General features: G+C 37.0%; 3 protein-coding genes across 7 annotated transcripts; 2 read left to right on the top strand and 1 right to left on the bottom strand.

Annotated features, from left to right (window-relative positions):
- The first annotated feature begins 1122 nt into the window (after window positions 1-1122).
- Window positions 1123-4796, top strand: LOC117632129 (protein NRT1/ PTR FAMILY 8.1-like). 3 transcript variants are annotated; one of them, XM_034365542.1, is made up of 5 exons: window positions 1123-1221; window positions 2319-2494; window positions 2591-2808; window positions 3138-3688; window positions 3804-4796. In XM_034365542.1, the coding sequence occupies exons 2-5, from the start codon at window positions 2389-2391 to the stop codon at window positions 4636-4638; spliced, it is 1710 nt and encodes a 569-aa protein (XP_034221433.1). In that variant the 5' UTR covers window positions 1123-1221; window positions 2319-2388; the 3' UTR covers window positions 4639-4796. The 3 variants fall into 3 exon arrangements, with proteins under 3 accessions (XP_034221433.1, XP_034221431.1, XP_034221432.1); XM_034365540.1 differs by lacking the exon at window positions 1123-1221 and adding an exon at window positions 1303-1513; XM_034365541.1 differs by lacking the exon at window positions 1123-1221 and adding an exon at window positions 1323-1411.
- A 1751-nt stretch (window positions 4797-6547) lies between these two features.
- Window positions 6548-7870, top strand: LOC117632618. The gene is made up of 2 exons (XM_034366159.1): window positions 6548-6976; window positions 7085-7870. Exons 1-2 carry the CDS (start codon window positions 6644-6646, stop codon window positions 7526-7528), a joined length of 777 nt encoding a protein of 258 aa, XP_034222050.1. The 5' UTR covers window positions 6548-6643; the 3' UTR covers window positions 7529-7870.
- Window positions 7346-10943, bottom strand: LOC117632617 (pentatricopeptide repeat-containing protein At3g09060). 3 transcript variants are annotated; one of them, XM_034366156.1, is made up of 4 exons: window positions 8633-10943; window positions 8507-8554; window positions 8011-8148; window positions 7346-7458 (listed from the first exon to the last, which is right to left on the bottom strand). In XM_034366156.1, the coding sequence occupies exon 1, from the start codon at window positions 10860-10862 to the stop codon at window positions 8790-8792; it is 2073 nt and encodes a 690-aa protein (XP_034222047.1). In that variant the 5' UTR covers window positions 10863-10943; the 3' UTR covers window positions 7346-7458; window positions 8011-8148; window positions 8507-8554; window positions 8633-8789. The 3 variants fall into 3 exon arrangements, with proteins under 3 accessions (XP_034222047.1, XP_034222048.1, XP_034222049.1); XM_034366157.1 differs by lacking the exon at window positions 8011-8148 and having other exon boundaries at window positions 7373-7458; XM_034366158.1 differs by lacking the exons at window positions 7346-7458; window positions 8011-8148 and adding an exon at window positions 8213-8257.
- Between the last annotated feature and the right edge of the window lie 8178 nt (window positions 10944-19121).

Genomic DNA, 19121 nt, shown 5'->3' with positions numbered 1-19121 from the left:
ACCGTCAAACATTGCGTTGCACGTCTTCGATTTAAGAAAATTTTTGAATAAAGGAAAGCTGTAGAGGGCATGTGTCTTTCACCAGCATGCTTTCACATGACTAGAAAATCTTTACCGTTCGATTTCAATTAGAGTAGGATTGTGCTGTCAAGTGGATTTCTTTGTTTCCACTTTTGCTAAGAAAATGAGATTTTCAATATATAATAGTTCCAGTAAAGAGTCCAGGTACAAGGTTAACCTAAAATGTCAACAATTTTAAGATTTATTTATGCTAAACTTCTGGGATTACAAATTAAATTCAGGTATTTTTTATGTTAGGCCCATTAAATTCTCTAATTATTTTTTTCAGAAATTGCCTTTTAAAAATTAAAATGTATCACCTATGTTCATATATTTATTGGTTTAGAAATATCAAAATCCCACATAAGGTGCAATAAATAAAGATTGCCTTTTTAAGATGAGACTTGCACGAATCTGTAGAAAAGCTGTGACGTAGGTATACCACAAAGCATGAAATAATTACACAATGTCATTGTCAAATTTTCCCAGACTAGAAAAAAATTTCCAATGAATCACATCAATCTATTTCCGTACCACAAGGACTCATAATCACATATGGAAAGTTAGCTGTTCACAACCACAACCGCACTTTGAGTCTGGCAAGGAAAATTATCGAAGCATCTTTACCTACCAAGTTCCAGCCTCATTCATAAGATTTTGCTTCTTGACGGTTGTGGGCAGCCAAAAATTTTCCTCCTCTGCCAAATGTTCCAAAGGCAGCATGGTGATTTAATTGCCATCCCTTGCTGATCATTTGACTTCTTTTTTTTTTCATCAATAAGCAGTTTAAGGGGTCGCCATGCTAATCGCAGTTGTCCACGTGAGTCAATGATTTGTGGTTTTATATTGATCAACGGCTACCATTCATCCACGCGATATGCCCTATTTTCAAAAGAAAAACAAACAAACAAATGAAATCCTTGTCAAATAAATGCTACGTAAACGGGTAGTACTAAAAATCATATTCATATCTGACTATTTTTCTATAAAATTTAGTGGCTCTTGAATGTGTAGGAGCAGGAACCGGACTCATTTTCCTTGTTTCGCTCGCATTGTAATCCCCCATATAAAACTCATTAGCCCTAATCACCCTTAACGCCCATAAAAAATCTACTCTCTTTTTTTCCTCTCTCTTTCTCTCTTTTGATTTTCACTCCAAAGGTATGTGACATGTCTGCACATTTGATCAGTACTTTTTTGTTTATATTACTCATTCTCTCTCTCTCTCTCTCTCTCTCTCTCTCTCTCTCTCAGCCATTCATGTCAAAGATTCATATTTCTTAGAAAGTCTCTTGTTGGTTCAAATTCTGATGTCCCAACTTGCTTGTTTTGATCTACAATAAGTGTGAAGGTTGCTATTGAGTGGTTTGCTTTTGCCTCTGTTGTTCATGAAATGTTTTAGAATGGAAGTTTGAGGCTTGACTTAATTAACAGCGTGGAAAAGAAATCCTCTGTGTGTGCCATTGTCTTTCTTGGTTTTCTTTATTAATTTTTTGGGTTGTGGAGTTTGTCCTTCTCTTGAACAAACTGATTTTGACTTTCATGATGGTGATGATGACATTGCTTAGGCTTTACTTAACTTTTGCTTATTTGTGTTTATGGAATTTTGATTGATTTTTCTTTCTTTTTTTTGGTTGAGAGAATGGGATTTTGATTGATAAAATAGGGTTTGTGGATTCTTTGATGATGGGAGGCTCCAGTTATTGGAGATAAAGAAAACTAGTTTGCTAAATTGCGCTTAGTATATATATATATATACATCTTATGTGTTGTGCAGATTCTGCTCAAGAACATTTTATTCTTGGTGGACCAGTTGTTGTGAGTGTCCCATTATTAGAGTTCATAATTTGTGCCATGTTAGAGTTCATAATCCCTTGTCTTTCAAATTATAAATAATTAGCAATTTAAGCTCTTTTTCGACTCGTAAGCAAAAACAAATGTGAGTTTTCATGTGACAGGCTGCTTGAATTATACTTATTATCCATGTCAGCAAAATAGATAGATGGCCTGTAAGGTTTGGTTATATAGCGCATACATGTGCTCTGTTATATGTTCAAGTGTTTGGTGAAGTATTCGTGCTCCGAATTACATATTTTGAGAATCTAGATTTGAGTTTGGCCATATAATTCCTAACTTGCTTTTCAGCAACCAACCTAAGCATTATCAAATGAGTGGAATATATCCAAGCCAATGCTTTCACTTTCAAAATTCTCATGATTGCTCTTATCTAGCGTGTACATGATGATGCGATTTTGTAGGTGTCTTTGGTTTTAGATACTAAGAAAAACAAGGCCTGGAACTTGGAAGATAGCTAATCTGCAGCACACTATGGGGGAAGATGATAATTATACCAACGATGGGACTGTGGACATCCATAAAAATCCTGCTAACAAGAAGAAGACTGGAAATTGGAGAGCATGCGGCTTTATTCTTGGTATGGCTTTATTTGTTATTCATTTCTTTTCTGTTTATTATCCCCTTCATGGTACTCTGTAGGGCTTATATTGATCACTACATAATTCTGTTGCAGGAAATGAATGCTGTGAAAGATTGGCATACTATGGAATGAGTACCAATCTAGTGAACTATCTTGGGAAACATCTCAGCATGGGAAATGTCGCTGCATCAACCACTGTTACTAATTGGTCCGGGACGTGCTACGCCACTCCATTGATAGGAGCCTTCCTAGCTGATGCATACTTGGGAAGATATTGGACAATTGCCATCTTTTCAGTTATTTATGCCCTTGTAAGTTTGGTCCAAATAAAAACTCTTCTCCTCTCAGAATATGGGACATGAAAGTTTGAAATGGATATAGTGATAAGTTTATACTTTACTGTCAAGCCTTTTAGTGCACATGTTATCCAATTTGACATAAAAACCATAACTTTCATCTGTGTTTTGTCAAACCATGCTGATGTTTCATTCTTGGCCATACTCTCTAGCCACAATCAAACTTTTCGCTATGGGTTTGTTATTGTTTGCTGTTTTGGCTACATTTAGACCAATTGATTTTAATATAGATTTTTGTTCTTCTCCAAGAGGTTATTTATTGAAGAATTGTTCTGTTTTTGTAGGGGATGACTTTCTTAACACTCACTGCCTCTATCAAAGGACTAAAACCGCAGTGCGATAAATCTGGTTGCCAGGCAACATCATCACAGAGAGCAGCCTGCTTTGTAGCACTGTACATGATTGCACTTGGCACTGGTGGAATCAAGCCATGCGTTTCATCCTTCGGTGCAGATCAATTTGATGAAACTGATGAGACTGAGAGGAAGAAGAAGAGCTCATTCTTCAATTGGTTTTACTTGTCAATCAATATTGGTGCACTTATTGCTTCCACAGTTTTGGTCTGGATACAAATGACTGTGGGATGGAACTGGGGGTTCGGAATCCCAGCAGTTGCAATGGCCATTGCTGTTGTGTTCTTTTTCTTTGGCAGCAAGTTATACCGTCTTCAAAAACCAGGAGGGAGTCCCCTCACAAGGATTATTCAGGTCATTGTTGCATCCATCAGGAAATGCAATGTAAAAGTTCCAACTGACAAGTCTCTTCTCTATGAGACTCCAGATGAGGAGTGTAATATCCAAGGAAGCCGCAAGCTTGAGCACACAGACAAGCTAAGGTAAGCTCACACAGCTAGAATTTCAGTAAGCTACAGATAAGTTTTCATTTTAAAACCATATTCAATCTTTAAGTTTGTTTGATTATGCCTCGACATAATATTGGTCGAATTTCAGGTTCTTCGACAAGGCTGCTGTGGAATCAGAAACTGACCATGCCAAGGACTTGCCAAATCCATGGAGGCTCTGCACAGTGACTCAAGTAGAGGAGCTAAAGTCCATTATCAGATTGCTTCCGATTTGGGCATCTGGGATAGTCTTTGCTGCAGTATACAGTCAAATGAGCACAATGTTTGTGCTGCAAGGCAACACAATGGACCAACACATGGGCCCAAACTTCAAGATCCCATCAGCTTCCCTCTCCCTCTTTGACACAGTCAGTGTCATTTTCTGGGCTCCTATATATGACCAAGTCATTGTCAAATTGGCAAGGCGGTTCACTGGCCATGAAAGAGGGTTCACCCAGCTGCAAAGGATGGGCATTGGCCTTGGCTTGTCCATATTTTCCATGGTTGTTGCTGGGCTTTTGGAAGTTGCTAGGCTTGGCATTGTGAGGAAGAACAATTATTATGACCTTGAGTATATACCCATGTCAATTTTCTGGCAAGTTCCTCAATATTTCATCATTGGATGTGCAGAAGTGTTCACTTTCATTGGACAGTTGGAGTTTTTCTATGACCAGGCACCTGACGCCATGAGAAGCTTGTGCTCTGCTCTCTCACTTACCACAGTTGCTTTGGGGAATTACCTCAGTACTCTGCTTGTTACTGTGGTAACTAAAGTTACCACAAGAAATGGGCACCTGGGTTGGATCCCAGATAACTTGAACAGAGGCCATCTTGACTATTTTTACTGGCTCTTGGCTGCCCTCAGCATCATCAACTTCTTTGTGTATCTGTGGATTGCTAAGTGGTATACTTACAAGAAGGTGACGGGGCAGACGAACTCATAGAGGTTACAGCAGAAAGGCACTAGGAGGAGACTGGCGCTTGTGAATCTTATTGCTGGTCTGCCATTGTAGTTTCTTTTTCTTCTTCTCTTGTTTTTTTTATTTTTTTATTTTTTGAGATATTTAGTGATATACTCATTTTTAGTACTAATATTATAAAAAAATCCTACACAATTGAATTTCTATAAACAAACCAAAAAAATGACAGCTGGCCTTATTGAATTTAATATTGATTATTAAATTATTTTGATGCCCTATTGAGTGTTTTGGGTATTTTTATGAGATTTTGGGGTTATGCTTGTTTTGAGAAATTGATGGCAGTTTTGTAATTTATAAGAAGTTAAAAGCTTTTTGTTATATTGTAAATGGCTTTGATTGTGTTTCTAAAATTCATTTAATATAGAGTATTTTTATAATTTGGCCTCTATATTTGGTATAATAGTGAATTTCCCTTCTTCTTTTTTTGTGGTTGTCATTTTAATGTTGTTAGTTGAAAATATTGTTTGGGAATTTGTGTGTTAATTTCAAAATAGACTACTGGTGTTTTTTTATTTTTTTTAATTGCTAGATTTTAGGGCAATTAATCCATCATGTTTTGTGTCAATTATTTCTTTGTAAGCAGATTTCGCTTTTGTTTTCAATTTATAAGCAGATTTTGTTCAAATTAGTAAAAGAAACAAATCTACTTCTGGAGTTGTATTAGCTTGATTATGAATACAATTTTCACCTTGCGGGTTAGGCCAGTTGGTCAGGGAGTGTGTCTGCCCCTTTACATTCAAGTTCGAATCCTCATCTTCATAGATTGATTCATTTAGAATAATTTAGACTATTGCTTGCATTTATTATAAATATAACAAATTGAGGCTTATTTACTGTTTCACCCCCTAGAGCTCGCTCTCACTCAACGCCGTCTCATTTTAGCGTTAAATGACCTCTCTTTTTATCTCTCTCTCTCTCTCTGCCTCTTTCTTCTCTCCTCTCCCCTCCCTAGGGCAAACCCCCACCCCAGACTTAACTTTCCATGGAATTACTTAACACACCCAAACCACCACCACTCAATTTTTTTTAGTAAATTTAGGTTTTGCCCATAAAAAAACTTTCACTTTTGGAAAAAGCCAAAGCTTTTTCAAAAAAGACAGAAAAACCTCTCAACTTTCAAACTAAAGACATGCAAATGTAAAGGATTCTTTATGAAATCAAAAAATAAATAAGGGCAATTTTATCCATTTTGGCTTCTTTTAAAAATTTTCTCTCTCCTTTGGTTTTTTCCAAAGTCACCCTTTTTTTTTCTTATAAATCTCCTCGACAACCACTCCCCATCTTCTCTCGATAGAGAGAGTGAGAGTGAGAGAAAGAGGCATAGAGAAGAAAGAAGATGGAAGGGTTGGGGTGTGATGAAGGAGTGCTGGGGGTAAGGTCTGAGGATAGGATGGGAGAGAAAAGAGAGGCAGAGAGAGGGAAGGGAGTTAGGTGCGTGTGGGGTTGGATCTGGGGAGAGGATGAGAGAGAGAGAGAGAGAAGATAGAGGGGCTAAAATTACTAGAATGCCCATGCCACCTGAGCACACTTTACGATTTTGTGAAAGGAAGTGGTAAAGTGAGAAAATTTCAATAATTTTTAGAGATTCAAGGGGTAAAATGAGGAAGTTTGAGTTACAGGTGGTTAAGTGAGAGTGAGATCAAGTTCCAAGTGTGAAACAGTATATAAGCCTAAAAAAATTGAATACAATTTTCACCTCATGCACAGGGACTGCTGTTCCAGCCCATCAGGACATTCTTTTGGGTTTACAATATATTCTTTTTCTTTACACAATTAGGTGATAAAAACCCACATTTTAAGAAACATTCATGTGTAAGAAACAACTATTTATACTGATGGATAATGTAACACCACATGAGAGGCTCAGAAGGACCTAAAAACAACATATAAAATATCTATCCTTCTCTTTCTCCTTCTATTTCTCCCTCTCCTTTATCCAAACTCAAAGCCAACACTGTAGGCAGAGAAGATGATTGGCCTCAAGCTCATTCAAACCTCTTTCACCACCACCAAGCATAACATTTTACACAGAGGAAGACTGTCCAACGCTAAGAATTCCATCTTGCGCTTCAGCAAGTCCAGTGATTCTGATTCTGAGTCAGAAGCTTCCCCACCACAAGGAGATACTCGCAAGCAGGACCTGCTGGTGAGGATAGCAATGCTTCAAGCTCAGAAAGTCCGTCTCACTGATTACTTAGACGAAAGATCCGAATATCTTACCAAATTTGGAGAAGAGGCCACCGCTGAGTTTGACAAGATTGGAGAAGACGCCCTCAAAGACCTGGATGAAGCCAGTACCAGGGTCTGTTTACGTTCCTAGTCCAAGAAATAGCATTAAAAGATTTTTAAAAAGGGGGCTTGCTATGCAATTCTGTTGATAATCCAATTCTTATTCATTTGTGATTAGCAGATTATGGACAATATAAACAGCCGCATGCAGGCCTTCGAGGAATCTGCAGGAATTAACATTGAGGAGATGGAGAAAAATGAGAACGAGTTAGCAGCATTTGAAGGTGAGATAGACAAAGAACGCAATGAAGGGTTATTTTTTAAGAATCTGACACAGGGGAAACCGAAGGAAAAAGTGGATGCTACGGAGGAAACAAAGAAGATCAAGAAGCTTACCAAAAAAAGTGCAGGATCAGAAACCAGGAGGAACATTTATGTTGCACTGATTGGCCTGCTACTCATACAAATCGTTGAATCCTTCATCACTTCAACGCCTGATTGGAGAAAAGTTGCAGTTCTCGGCGCAATTTTTGTGGGTTTGGTTGCTCAGGTCATCTATGAGCAGAAAATGTTATCAGAAACAGAAATAACAGAAGAGGGGAAAACAGAGGAAGAAAGAAGGTGATGCTTGTCCTACTCATGAAGCAAAAACATTATGCTGTAAAATGTTCAGCCTTAACTATTTTACATAAACATAGCTTGGGTCTACACAAATATACCATGCTTTTCCTGATCAATGGAGAAAGCACTACTTCCCAGCTACACAAATATAGCATGATTAATAAACCCAAGTAAATCTTACAACTTGGGTTTGATACGTCAAGCCTTGCTTTTGCATCATCAAAAGGTGATCTTGGTGATGTACTGCAATCACCAAAAACTATGTAACTGAGTTACATATATGATGCTTCATGAACTTTTAGTTACAATGGATCATGCCAAGCACGCCTTTAGATTTTTTAATTAATATGGTTTTCTATATGACCTTCTAAATGTTCTTAAATTAAACCCAGTAGTGTACAACTAAATGCATGTTAACCCATAATTGAGATTCGACCCAAAAAAAAAAAAAAAAACCCCATAATTGAGAACTGATTGGCTACAGACATTAAAGTCCGGTGAGGAAGGTTGTTGATACAGATTGTGTGAAAGTCACACTTGTACCAAATGCTGACTTGACGTCTCATCCAGCATGGATAAAAGAAATTGGCATCCAAACTGCATCAGGACCTGCGCTACTGTCATCTGCACACATGTAGCATGATAAATAACCCCAAGCAAATCTCACAGCTTGGGTTTGATACATCAAGCCACTTTGCTTTTGCATCATCAAAAGGTGATCTTGGTGATATTACTGCAATCACCAAAAACTATGGCACTGAGTTACCATATACGATGCTTCATGAACTTTTAATTATTATAATTCATGCCAGACATGCTTCACGATTTTTTAATTAATAATTTTTTCGACATGAGCTTCTATATGTTCTTAAACCCACTACTCTGCAATAAAATGCATATAGACCCAGATTTGAGAACTGATTGGCTATAGACAATAAAATCTGGTGAGCAAGATTGGCAATCCAAATTCTGGAAAACTCACACTTCTGCCAAATAGTGACCTGATCAATAAAAGAACTCAGCATCCAACCTGCACCAGGGAACAGCTATTAATGAGTATGCAACACACCCAAGAAACAAATATAGACAGTATACAATTCATTCATACCTTATGTCACTTTCAAAAGAAAAGCATGTTCAGCGTGAAGAATATTTCGTTGTGCATATTGCCAAACAAAATCTGAAAAGAGAATCCTCGTACAATACCAGATGAAGCAATGCATGGGATGAATTATTTCCATGCTACTTTATACCCAAGAAGAGTACTAAGTGGCCTCATTGTTGAGCACTGCCCTAACAAGTATGTACCACGTTATGGAAGTTGGAAGAATTCCAAGATGCAAAGCCTTTTCTAAAAACCTAATGGCATCTGATATTCTGCTGCATGAACAAAACCCTTTGAGTGTAACATTATAGGAGATGATATCTGGTTGTAGCCCGTCTTTAAAAATGCGGGCCCAAATTTCTGATGCCTTTTCACAGTCTCTAATTTTGTAAAACCCCTCCATCAAGGTGTTGTAGGTCACAAGATTTGGAACACAGTTCCAACGCCCCATCTGAAAATAAAGCTGCAAAGCATCTTCAGCTTTGCCCGCAGAGCAAAGCCCATGAATTATAATGTTATGCATAGTTACATCAGGCTCAGATCCCTTGTCAAGAGCTTGATGCCACAAGTTGAGGGCCATGTCAATCTTCCTGTCTTGACAAAGGCCATCCATTAACAAGCTGTATGTGATCACATCCGGCTTCCATCCTTCTTCCAGCATTTCCCTCACAAACAAATATGCGTCACTAAATCTTTTTGCTTTGCATAATCCATTTATGAGAGTATTGTAGGAGATGACATTTGGAGAGCAAAATTTTGTACGCATTCCCCTAAAAAAGAAAATGGCATCTTCAAGTTTGGAAGCTCGGATAAACCCATATATCAATGCATTGCAAACATGAGAATTCGGTTCATAGCCACACTTATCCATCTGACCAACTAGCCTGGCTGCTTCATCTAGTTTCCCTTCCTTGCATAACCAATTAATCATTGAGGAATAAGCAAAGGCATCTAGGTCAGCTCTTGTATTTTCTCCCTCTTTTAAAATCCATAAAGCTTTGTTCAAGTACCCATTCTTACACAGTCCGTGGATTAATACTCCATAGGTTGTGGAATCTGCAACACAACCCTTCTCATGCATTAGTTCCCAGACAGAAATTGCTTCTTCGACCTTCCCGTTTTCAAACAACCCTCTAATGAATATGTTATAACTCACAACATTATGACAACCGCGCTTCTCCATCACCTCCCGCAACTCAAAGCACTCTTTGACCTTCCCAGCTCGACAGAACCCATTGAGCATTGCATTATAGACAATTACATCCGGTGATAGCCCTTTCCCAACCATCTCTTTATAAACTCTCTCAGCTCCATCTACATTCCCTGCTTCACTTAACCTTTGAATCAAAGAACTACAAGTAAACAAATCAGGCCCTCTGTCATTTTTCTTCATCCTATTCCATATTTCCAAACTCTCATCGAACTTCCCACATTTGCACAAACCATCGATCATAACATTATAAGTAACAACATTAGGATAAACCTCTGAGTCCCTTACCAGCCTATCCCAAATCTCATTAGCATTCACACTATCGCCTTTCCTGAAAAACCCATCAATCAAAATATTATAGCACATCACATCAGGACTAACCCCTCTTTCAACCATTTCATCAAACACCTCCAAAGCATCACACAAGTTCCCACTTTTCCCGAGCCCATTGATCAAAGTCCCATAACTAAACACATCAGGCTTCAAACCCTTTTCCCACATCCAACTTAGCAACGCTTTGGCCTTCTCAAACTGCTTCTTCTTACACGAAATCTTGATCAAAATATTATAAGTCTGCAAATTCGGCGACAAACCCACCGTTTCAAAATAAGCAAAAAACTTCTCAGCTCGTTCCCACTGGTTGGACTCAATGAAAGCATTAAGCAGCGAATTGTACGACCTTATACCAGGCGCGCACCCAAAAATCTCTTCCATTTGTTGAAACACAGCCAAAGCTTTATCGGGCATTGAGTTTTTCGCATAGGCTTTGATCACAGTCAATGCCACGTCCTCGGGGCACTTGCATTTCTGGGTCCGAATCAGCTCGACGACCCGGTCGACGTGGGCCACAAGTTTCCGGTCGAGGAGGCGGCGGAGGATGTGGTGGAAGACGTCGGGCGAATGGTTGTAGTTCGGGTGGCGACTCGCTGAGTCGAGCAGAGCAAGGGCGGAGTGCGGGTTCTTTTCGGCTTGGAGGAGCTTCAGAACTCGCTTCGGAGATAGAGATTTGGGGAAGTCGACCATGGCAATGGCAAAGACGCAAATTTGTGTGGTTTCTATGTCTCATTGTTAAGGCATGTTATAGGGAGCTTTGATCGGACTAAAATTTTCGGCGGCTTGAAAGCCTGAAAATGGGTGAGAAGCGGGAGACAAACAAAACTATAGAGTGACGAATTTTTCTGGGTCGGGTCATGGGTCGGGATTCTAAATTGGGTGGAAACTCAAATGCTGAGGCAGACAGGCCCAACTTGGTGGATCTAATTTTTTTCTGGATTCATAATATTGGGTCAAACCATCAAACATTAAAGCCCATATGCACGCATCAATAAAGGGTTTGTTTTCATTTATTCTATCTTTGAAGAGAAGAAAGGTCTCTTAAGGCCTTCTCCAACCCATTTGGTCCTAAACTCAAATTTCCTTCTTCCAAAAAATAACCATTTGGGTTTTGCCAGAACTCAAACAGTTTTTTCTCTCAACCTTTTAGACTCAAATTTTAAGTCCGCAACTTTATTAAATTGTTTAATAATAGTTTAAGTCTATTTTTTTTTTCATAAATAATTTTTCTTTATTTAATCTTTTTAAATAACTTCATAATTTATTTTTTAAGAACAATTTGATCCAAAAAAAATTGAAATTTCATAAATATACTTTTATTTGAGAAATAGGTGGGTATTTATAGAGTTTGGAGTGAGTTTTGGAGTTGGATATGATTCAGATTAATTTAAAATATTATTTTAACTGTTGGATTTAAATTTCATCCATTGGCTCTTTTTTTTTACTGTTAAAATAATAGCTAGGATTTAATATGGATCGTTGGTTTGGATTATTGTTGGAATTAAAAATAAAAAAAAGTATTGCGACACCAATGCGCAACAGCTTTTGCAGCATCAGCAGCACGACACATGGCGCCCCATTGATTCCTCCTTGCACATGGGCGGCTTTAGCCTTAAGTGGGCTCACCAAAAAGTTTCTCAATCCAGGCAATAGTTGGATTGGTATTTACCACGAATTTGGGTTTTCCCAAATTTTAGCCCCTTACTTTTCTAAGGTTGGGAGAGGAATTGGGCTAAAATTTGGGATATTTTGGATTTGGTCTCTTGGGTTGGAGATGATCAAACAATGAAAGCCCAACCTACAAATTCAAGTCGCCTTTACAGCCCAAAACAACAAATTGACTTGAAGTCTTGAAGAAGTGTGTAGTGTAGGATAAAAACGTCCCTACCCCGTTGCATTGTCCCTTTCTTTTTTTTCTCTCTCCTCAATAAGGTAGCAATGCAACGGGGCTAAGAAGAGATAGGAATAAGGAGACAATGCAATGAGGGTAGGGAAGTTTTTCTCGTAATGTGGCCATGATGCGGAGAGAGAGATAGGAAGAAGAGGACAGTGCAATAGATGTAAGAAGAAATAGAAAGAATGAGACAATGCAACGGGAGTAGGAAGTTTTTCTTGTAGTGTAGACATGATCGGGTTCATCCCTAAAAAGAAATTTAGAAAAATTGGTATCTTTCTTGTGTGAACCCCTTTTCTTTTGAGCACATCCTTTCCAAGCATACTTCTTCATCCTATCTCTCTCTACTTTATCATTAAAAAAGAGAAAGGGCAGGAAAGCAAAGACCATCTTTTCTTTCTTTCCCCTCTATCTCCACCTTTGAAAAGAAAAACATTTCTGCTGATGATTTTCATGCAGTTTTATAGTAAACAATAGGGCAAACCTCCCTTTATTTGTGTGTAAATTTCAAGGCTTTGGCAGCAAAACAGCATAGCTCTCGAAAAAAACACATGTAATAGCATCACACACCTAAAGATATGTTTGGAATATTTGTAAATCCCTAAGGGGTGTGCCTAGAAATTGGCCTCTTGGTCTGGTCTGTTGTGTTGTGTGCTTCTTTCTTTCTTTGCCTTTGTCTTGCTTTAGTAACATGCCAAACTCTGCATTCTTTCTTGGGATTCCTTCACTCTACTTGTATAATCATATACTTCTTTTTATGATAGGATCAATTGCAATTGCAAATTGCCACCATCAAGGCCTACCTCACCTCATCTCTCTACCCTAATTGTCTCAAATTAGCCTAATCATGATCATTTTATTCTCTAAGAATGAGCCCTTAGGCTTGGATTAGGGACCATGGAGACATAAACCTGAATTAAAATTAGGAAAATTAAATACCTATTAGAGAAATCCAAAAGAAAATGAAAAAATAAAAATAAAAATAAAGGGGCAATTAGTGGACCGTTCATTCAAGATCTTTCGGTTCAAAAGATGCCATGTGGAGTGATTAGCGGCACAAATGGGGATATTGATCATGCAAATGTTCTGAGAATATTTATATATTAATATATGCTATGTGGAGTCCATGATTATGGAGCAAAATGTGAATGAAGTTTAGGGTAGGAGGCATGTTGGGTCCAATATGGAGGCTTTGTTTAAAGTGGATGATGATCATACTATACACATTTTTTATTTATTATATAATTATTATTATTACTACTATTAAATTGGGGAAAATCAAAAGCCTCTGATTTGTATGTGCTGTGTATGCGTGTGGGGTAAAGGACTCTCAATTAGATTGTCCTTTTGCGTTCATTTTCCCTTTGTAATCATGAGCATACTTTTCCCCTTTTTTCATTTTTCCACAATTAAATGTAGCAACGTGACATCTTCTTTAACTAAGGAATTTTGGACTCTACTATTAATGAGGTAAAATAAAATAAAAAATATGAACATTCTAATGGTTAGAGCAGATATGCTTCTCATTTATCGAGTTCAAATCCTTCTCTCGCAGTTTATATTAAATTTAAAAATATATATCATTTATACAAAAAGAAATTAAATAAAATAGAATAAAAATTTCAATTTAGTCTAGGATAGTGATAATTTTGTTGCTTATTGTAAAGTAAGAATATTTTGATGTAGGGATGTATAAAAAGACAGCATAATTGGATGGATATAATGGCTTCCGCGAAATTAGTGGAATCTATGGGTGCGCATGTTTATCTTTGCATTATTCGAGTAGCTAGCAGAGCTGTAATCCGTTTGGAAATTATTAATAATTATGATTCAATGAGAAAGGTGAGCTTTTCTTGGCGATGAGCATGTTTCTTACATGCATGTAACCCTTTCTTATCATTTCACATTTCCCCTTCTATATGCATACATGAATGATTGAAGTGTGAGATATAACTTAACGGAAATTTCTCTAATTAAAATTTATGTTAAAGATTAGTTTCGAAATTATAATATCAGTCATTCATTTATACGACTCAATAACTAAGATTACAAATTCTCAACCGATTCTTAACATAAAATATGATAATTTTTTTATTTTATTGTCAATAATTAATTTAGGAATGATGATAGAGGGACAGAGACTTTTCATTCCTAGTTAATTGGATATATAGGAATAATAATTTATGACATCATATAAGGAGATGCATTATTTCCCTCTTATTTCGTTTATAATAATCAATGGTGTACATATTGTCGGTATGGGTATAGAATTCAGTCTATAGAATTTCTCAACCCAAAAAAAAAAAAAAAACAGTCTGTAGATGTTTTGATATAGAAAATGACAAAATTATAAAGAAAGGAAGGGAAAGAAAGCTCAATCTCACTGCATAAAGCATCGGCCTTCGGGGAGACAAAACTAGTACTCTGACTATGTAGAATCTTCAGTTCTTCACAAAACAACAGAAAAACAAACCTAATTTTTTTTTGGCCTCCTTCAGAATTCAGATCCAAAAGTGTAAACATCATCATCATCCATCCTAATCTTCGCTTGCATGCTCCAACAGTTGTAATAAGATCCTTTGCATGTCAATATGTCACACAATTTAATAAAGTTGTGCAACTGCATGCTAGTAGGTGTTGATCCGTACAAATACAAGTTGCAACAATACAATAATTTACTTAGTGCCATGCATTATCAATTTATATTGGAATTGCTAGCCTTGGTAGGATCATACAATCATTTCACACTAAACAAAAGGGATGGGAAAACTCTGGTCCACAAATAACAAATAAAGTGATATGTTCGAGTGATAGAGAGTATTTACTTTTACGAGAGTATAAATTTTCTGTAGACACAGGCTGGATCTCAATTTTGAAAGACAATTTACTCGCCTTTTTTTTTTTCTTTTTTTTTTTTTATAATAATTATGTTGTTCCATGTATATGCTATATTGTGGAGGACAACACAATTAAGAAATGGTACATTTGATAGTACCCTCCCGCTTAATTGAAGCAACCCAATATACCTTAAAATGATTGAGTTGAGAAAGACAGGCTAGCTTATTGTCAAACTAGTCTTATTTATGAACAAATATTTTGTGGGGACTATGGCCGACTGTCACAATTGTGAAACACGAAGCATCAGCAGCAGCAACAAACAAAGAAAACACACAAATATACACATCCCAATCAAAGAAAAAGCCATATTGAAAAAATTGGCCACCATATGTATGTTGCTTAGTGGAAACAAAATTTGGAAATTGGCCAATAAAATCACAGAAACTAGGCAGGGAGAGGGCCCCTGCATGCATGCTCACAACAAGGGAATTTTTGTCCCAAATTAAATCTATGTTCTTTATCTCTCCCCTCCCCACTATCTATAAGCTAACCATCCACTTTGGATATCATAAGGGAATTTATCTGAAATCTACACTCTACCAACCAACCAAACAAACAAACAAAACCCTAGAAAGACAAACCCTAAGGAATGAGAGAGAGAGAGATAGAGAGACAAATCCATGAACCCATTTCAGCTGAGCATATAAATATTTCTTTTTGTTAATGATATAGTTTTTATTTATTTCTATATACTTAATTTATTATAAAAGGTAAAAAGGTAAAGGTAGAGAGGACAGGCCAACACTTTACGCCTCATTCCATGCACACAAAAAATACTCACACTAAAACACTATAGACTATACAAAATATTTGCCTTGCCCCCTAAATCTGAAAAATCCCCCACCACTGTGGCAAAGACCGCCAATCCACATGGGCCACAACACCACCACCAAATCAAATCTCTGTGTTTCTCTCTCTGTGGATCTCTGGATAACAAAATTTCTTGCAGATATTCATATCCCATGTGACATGAGTAAGAGTGTGTTTAATGGGACCCCGTGATGTGCAACCGATTGAGAGGTAGGTCTGCTCCTGGATGGGCTCTCCATTCAGCCGGCGGGTCATCTCTCGTGACTCAGCGGTGTTGTGGGGTCTCTCAACTCTTAACTCAATCATCTTCTTAAGAACTCACATACTAATGTTTACTTTTCAGAAATAGATACTGACGTGATTTCAATTTCTGTTTTTATGTGTATTTACTAACACATGGGTATTGTATTGATTCTAAATTATGACTTTTCCTGCATTTACTAATACTAACATATAAGAATAAAAAATTATGTAAATTTTATGTTACAATCCGCAATTAAATACCATCAAAATCAAGAATAGAATCAATTGTGTAGTTGATTCAATTTCCTAATTTCTCTATCTAAGTTTTTCAATTCATGACTCTTATTCTTGCTAAGTAAACATGTTAATATAAAAGCATTTTGAAGGGTAATGTTTTACTTTCACAAAAAAAAAAAAAAAAGGTACTATTTTATTGCTAGACTTAATTACATCATGAAATAAATGTTTACATTGATAAATTATGAGTTTAAATAATGTGTTGAGACAAGAATGAACATAATTAATGAAATAATTCGAACAATGCTTAGGTCAGACGTTTAGTCACACGTACGCTCATGTAAATAAGATAGCTTAACATTTTACTAAGTACAAATGAAAATAAGTCACAAGATAAATTTGAAATGATATCAGTTTGTGTACCAGTGTAAAACCTTGTTTTTTCCTCTGCCCTTTTTTCACAAGCATGTATGATCGCGTCAATCAACAATCAACCTTCATTTCGGGTCTTTTCTTTTTTCTTTTCCAAGCCCCACTATAAACCACAGCCCGAGTACACTCTGCTCACCCAATAGAACATGGCCATACAGTACTGTGTGTTGGATCAATGGGGTTCTGTAAAGCAGCTCATGTGAGCTTTTGAGGGAGGACAAGTAAATAAATTTCAGTTTTCATGATAAGTTTTATTTATATAAATATTTTCACAGTTCGTACAAACTTTGTCTTGGTGCAAAACAAATTAGGTGACCAAAGTGTTCGTGCATTTGCCTAAAAGAATATATATTATAAAAAGATTTTGGAAGTTTTATGATATGTTTAAATCACAGCTAAATTATTGGAAAAAAGCAGATTGCCCTTTTGGAGAAAATGGAAGGGGAACCTATGGCTTTCACCATCTTCTCGAGTGATTCCATATTTGTGTTTGATGGAGAGTCTCAGAGAAAGAATCTATGTATGCAGGATGCTGCTGCATGCTGCAGGAGGCAGAGAGGCAGGGCACGCATCAAATGCATCACGCACCACCCTTTTACCTTATATAAAGGCAGGCCAAGCTAAAGCCAGCCCTAGCTTAAGTCCCCATTTCCATGACCAAATGGAGAAAGATTTTCTGATTTTGGGTAAAGGTCACACCAACATAACATAGGATGTCATATTCTGATTGCTAGATGATAAAATGTATATATGCTCTCATCAATAATGTGGCCAAAAGCTTAGATAGAGCCGGAACGGCCTCGATTTGGAGAAATACTTCCTTATTTCCGTTTTGACATTTTTTGTTTGGTGGAGTCTGAATCTGTCTCTTTGTGTCTGTGCGAGAGTGTGACAATTGATCTATAGGGTTTTGAAATTTAGTGTTTGGAGAGTGCAAGCCATCATTTTGTTTTTGTTGTTTACAAAATAAATAGATGTAAAGTGGGAAAGCAAAGCAAAGCAAATGCCAAATAGCAAAGCAAATGCATGAGCAGAGAATACGATGGGAGCTATTTGGGAGGGAAAAAAAGAAAGAAAGCCGAAAAACAAAAAGAACCCAGAACAGGAAAAAGAAAAAGGAGGAAAAGAAAGAAAGAAAAGAAAGAGAGAAAGAAAGAAGGAAAGAAAGCGAAATGTGAGAAAGAGAGAAACAGCACAGCAACAGCAGCAGCAGCAGCTCCAAACCTCTCTCTCTCCCCTCCCCCATAGTGATGGCGTGGTTTGCTTTTGCTTTTTCTCTCTCGACAGGAATCTTTGAAAATCCAAAGCACCCTCCCAAATTATAAACAAAAAAAAGCCAAAAAGCTAAGCAATTTGGGCACCTCATCCCCTGCTTTTGCTAATGAAACTCTCTTGCAATGCATGGCTCTTGCTAATCCCACTTAATTAGGAAGTGATTTGTGCCAACTTGGGTATTTGCTATGGTATTTAAAGTCAAACACAGAGAGAGGGTACCTTAATTTTATATTTAGCCATAGAATACTGGATGCACTATTTCTTTTTGGCTGGAGGGTGCCATATTCTACAGTTGTTGTTCCTGTTAATTTAGTACCAAGTACCAACTGAGTGAAGAATTTCCAGTTCAACAAACTAGATAGATATTGCCACCAATGTATATATCATGAAATAATATTTGATATTAAGGTCTTCTGGTACGAGGAAAGTGAAATTCAGAATCTTGACATGCAACTCTTTTGTCACAAAAATCTTAATTAAATATATTAAAAACCCTTGTAACTTATACTAGATTAATCTAATTTACTAAAATAAAGGAATTCGAACTTCTTGTAAGGAGGGAGCTTACAGTGTTAATCAACTTGCTTAAATCTCATATGCATAAATAAATAATTTTTTTAAATTCAAGCGATAATCTACATTAAGTTAATTTACAAACATGAGATTTGAAATTGAGTCCAAAAAACCGAACTCACTGTCCTGATCAACTACTACCCATAAATAAATGGTTCTGAAATAATGCATTGTGAGCGGAGGTTCACAACTTAAAACATGTAAATCTGAAATAGAAACCGTAGCGTTCCAATGGCATCCAAAACAAGTTAAACAACCCACTTCCCCAAACAGAGCCTCTAGAGGGGCCTATTTACTGACCTCGATTAAGGATTCAGTAGGTACCTAGGCAGAAAATTGTCTTTTCACCAGCGAGTGCCCCCAGAGAAAAAGAAAAAGAAAAAAAAATACATAAATAATAAAGCAAACCACAAAAAAGAACACCAAAAAAAAAGAAAAAGGAAAACCCCACAATGGGCAAACAGAAACACAGAGAGAAATAGCAGACGGTGAGTGAGTGAGTGAGTAAGTGTGTGGGGCATATTATCAAACATTTTCAATTCATTTCATTTATTTTCCCCTTTGTGCTTCACAATCTCATCTCTCTT

This window comes from Prunus dulcis, chromosome 6 (assembly GCF_902201215.1).
Source record: "Prunus dulcis chromosome 6, ALMONDv2, whole genome shotgun sequence".
Taxonomy (NCBI): domain Eukaryota; kingdom Viridiplantae; phylum Streptophyta; class Magnoliopsida; order Rosales; family Rosaceae; genus Prunus; species Prunus dulcis.
Note: the sequence above shows the minus strand (reverse complement) of the source record. Positions and strands in the feature narration are given on the sequence as shown.

Bases quoted from the DNA above. Each gene is read 5' to 3' on its own strand.
- LOC117632618 (XM_034366159.1), top strand. From the start codon at position 6,644: ATGATTGGCCTCAAGCTCATTCAAACCTCTTTCACCACCACCAAGCAT. The intron at 6,977-7,084 runs GTCTGTTTACGT...TGTGATTAGCAG, and splicing joins TGGATGAAGCCAGTACCAGG to ATTATGGACAATATAAACAG.
- LOC117632129 (XM_034365542.1), top strand. From the start codon at position 2,389: ATGGGGGAAGATGATAATTATACCAACGATGGGACTGTGGACATCCAT. The intron at 2,495-2,590 runs GTATGGCTTTAT...ATTCTGTTGCAG, and splicing joins AGCATGCGGCTTTATTCTTG to GAAATGAATGCTGTGAAAGA. The intron at 2,809-3,137 runs GTAAGTTTGGTC...CTGTTTTTGTAG, and splicing joins TTTCAGTTATTTATGCCCTT to GGGATGACTTTCTTAACACT.
- LOC117632617 (XM_034366156.1), bottom strand. From the start codon at position 10,862: ATGGTCGACTTCCCCAAATCTCTATCTCCGAAGCGAGTTCTGAAGCTC.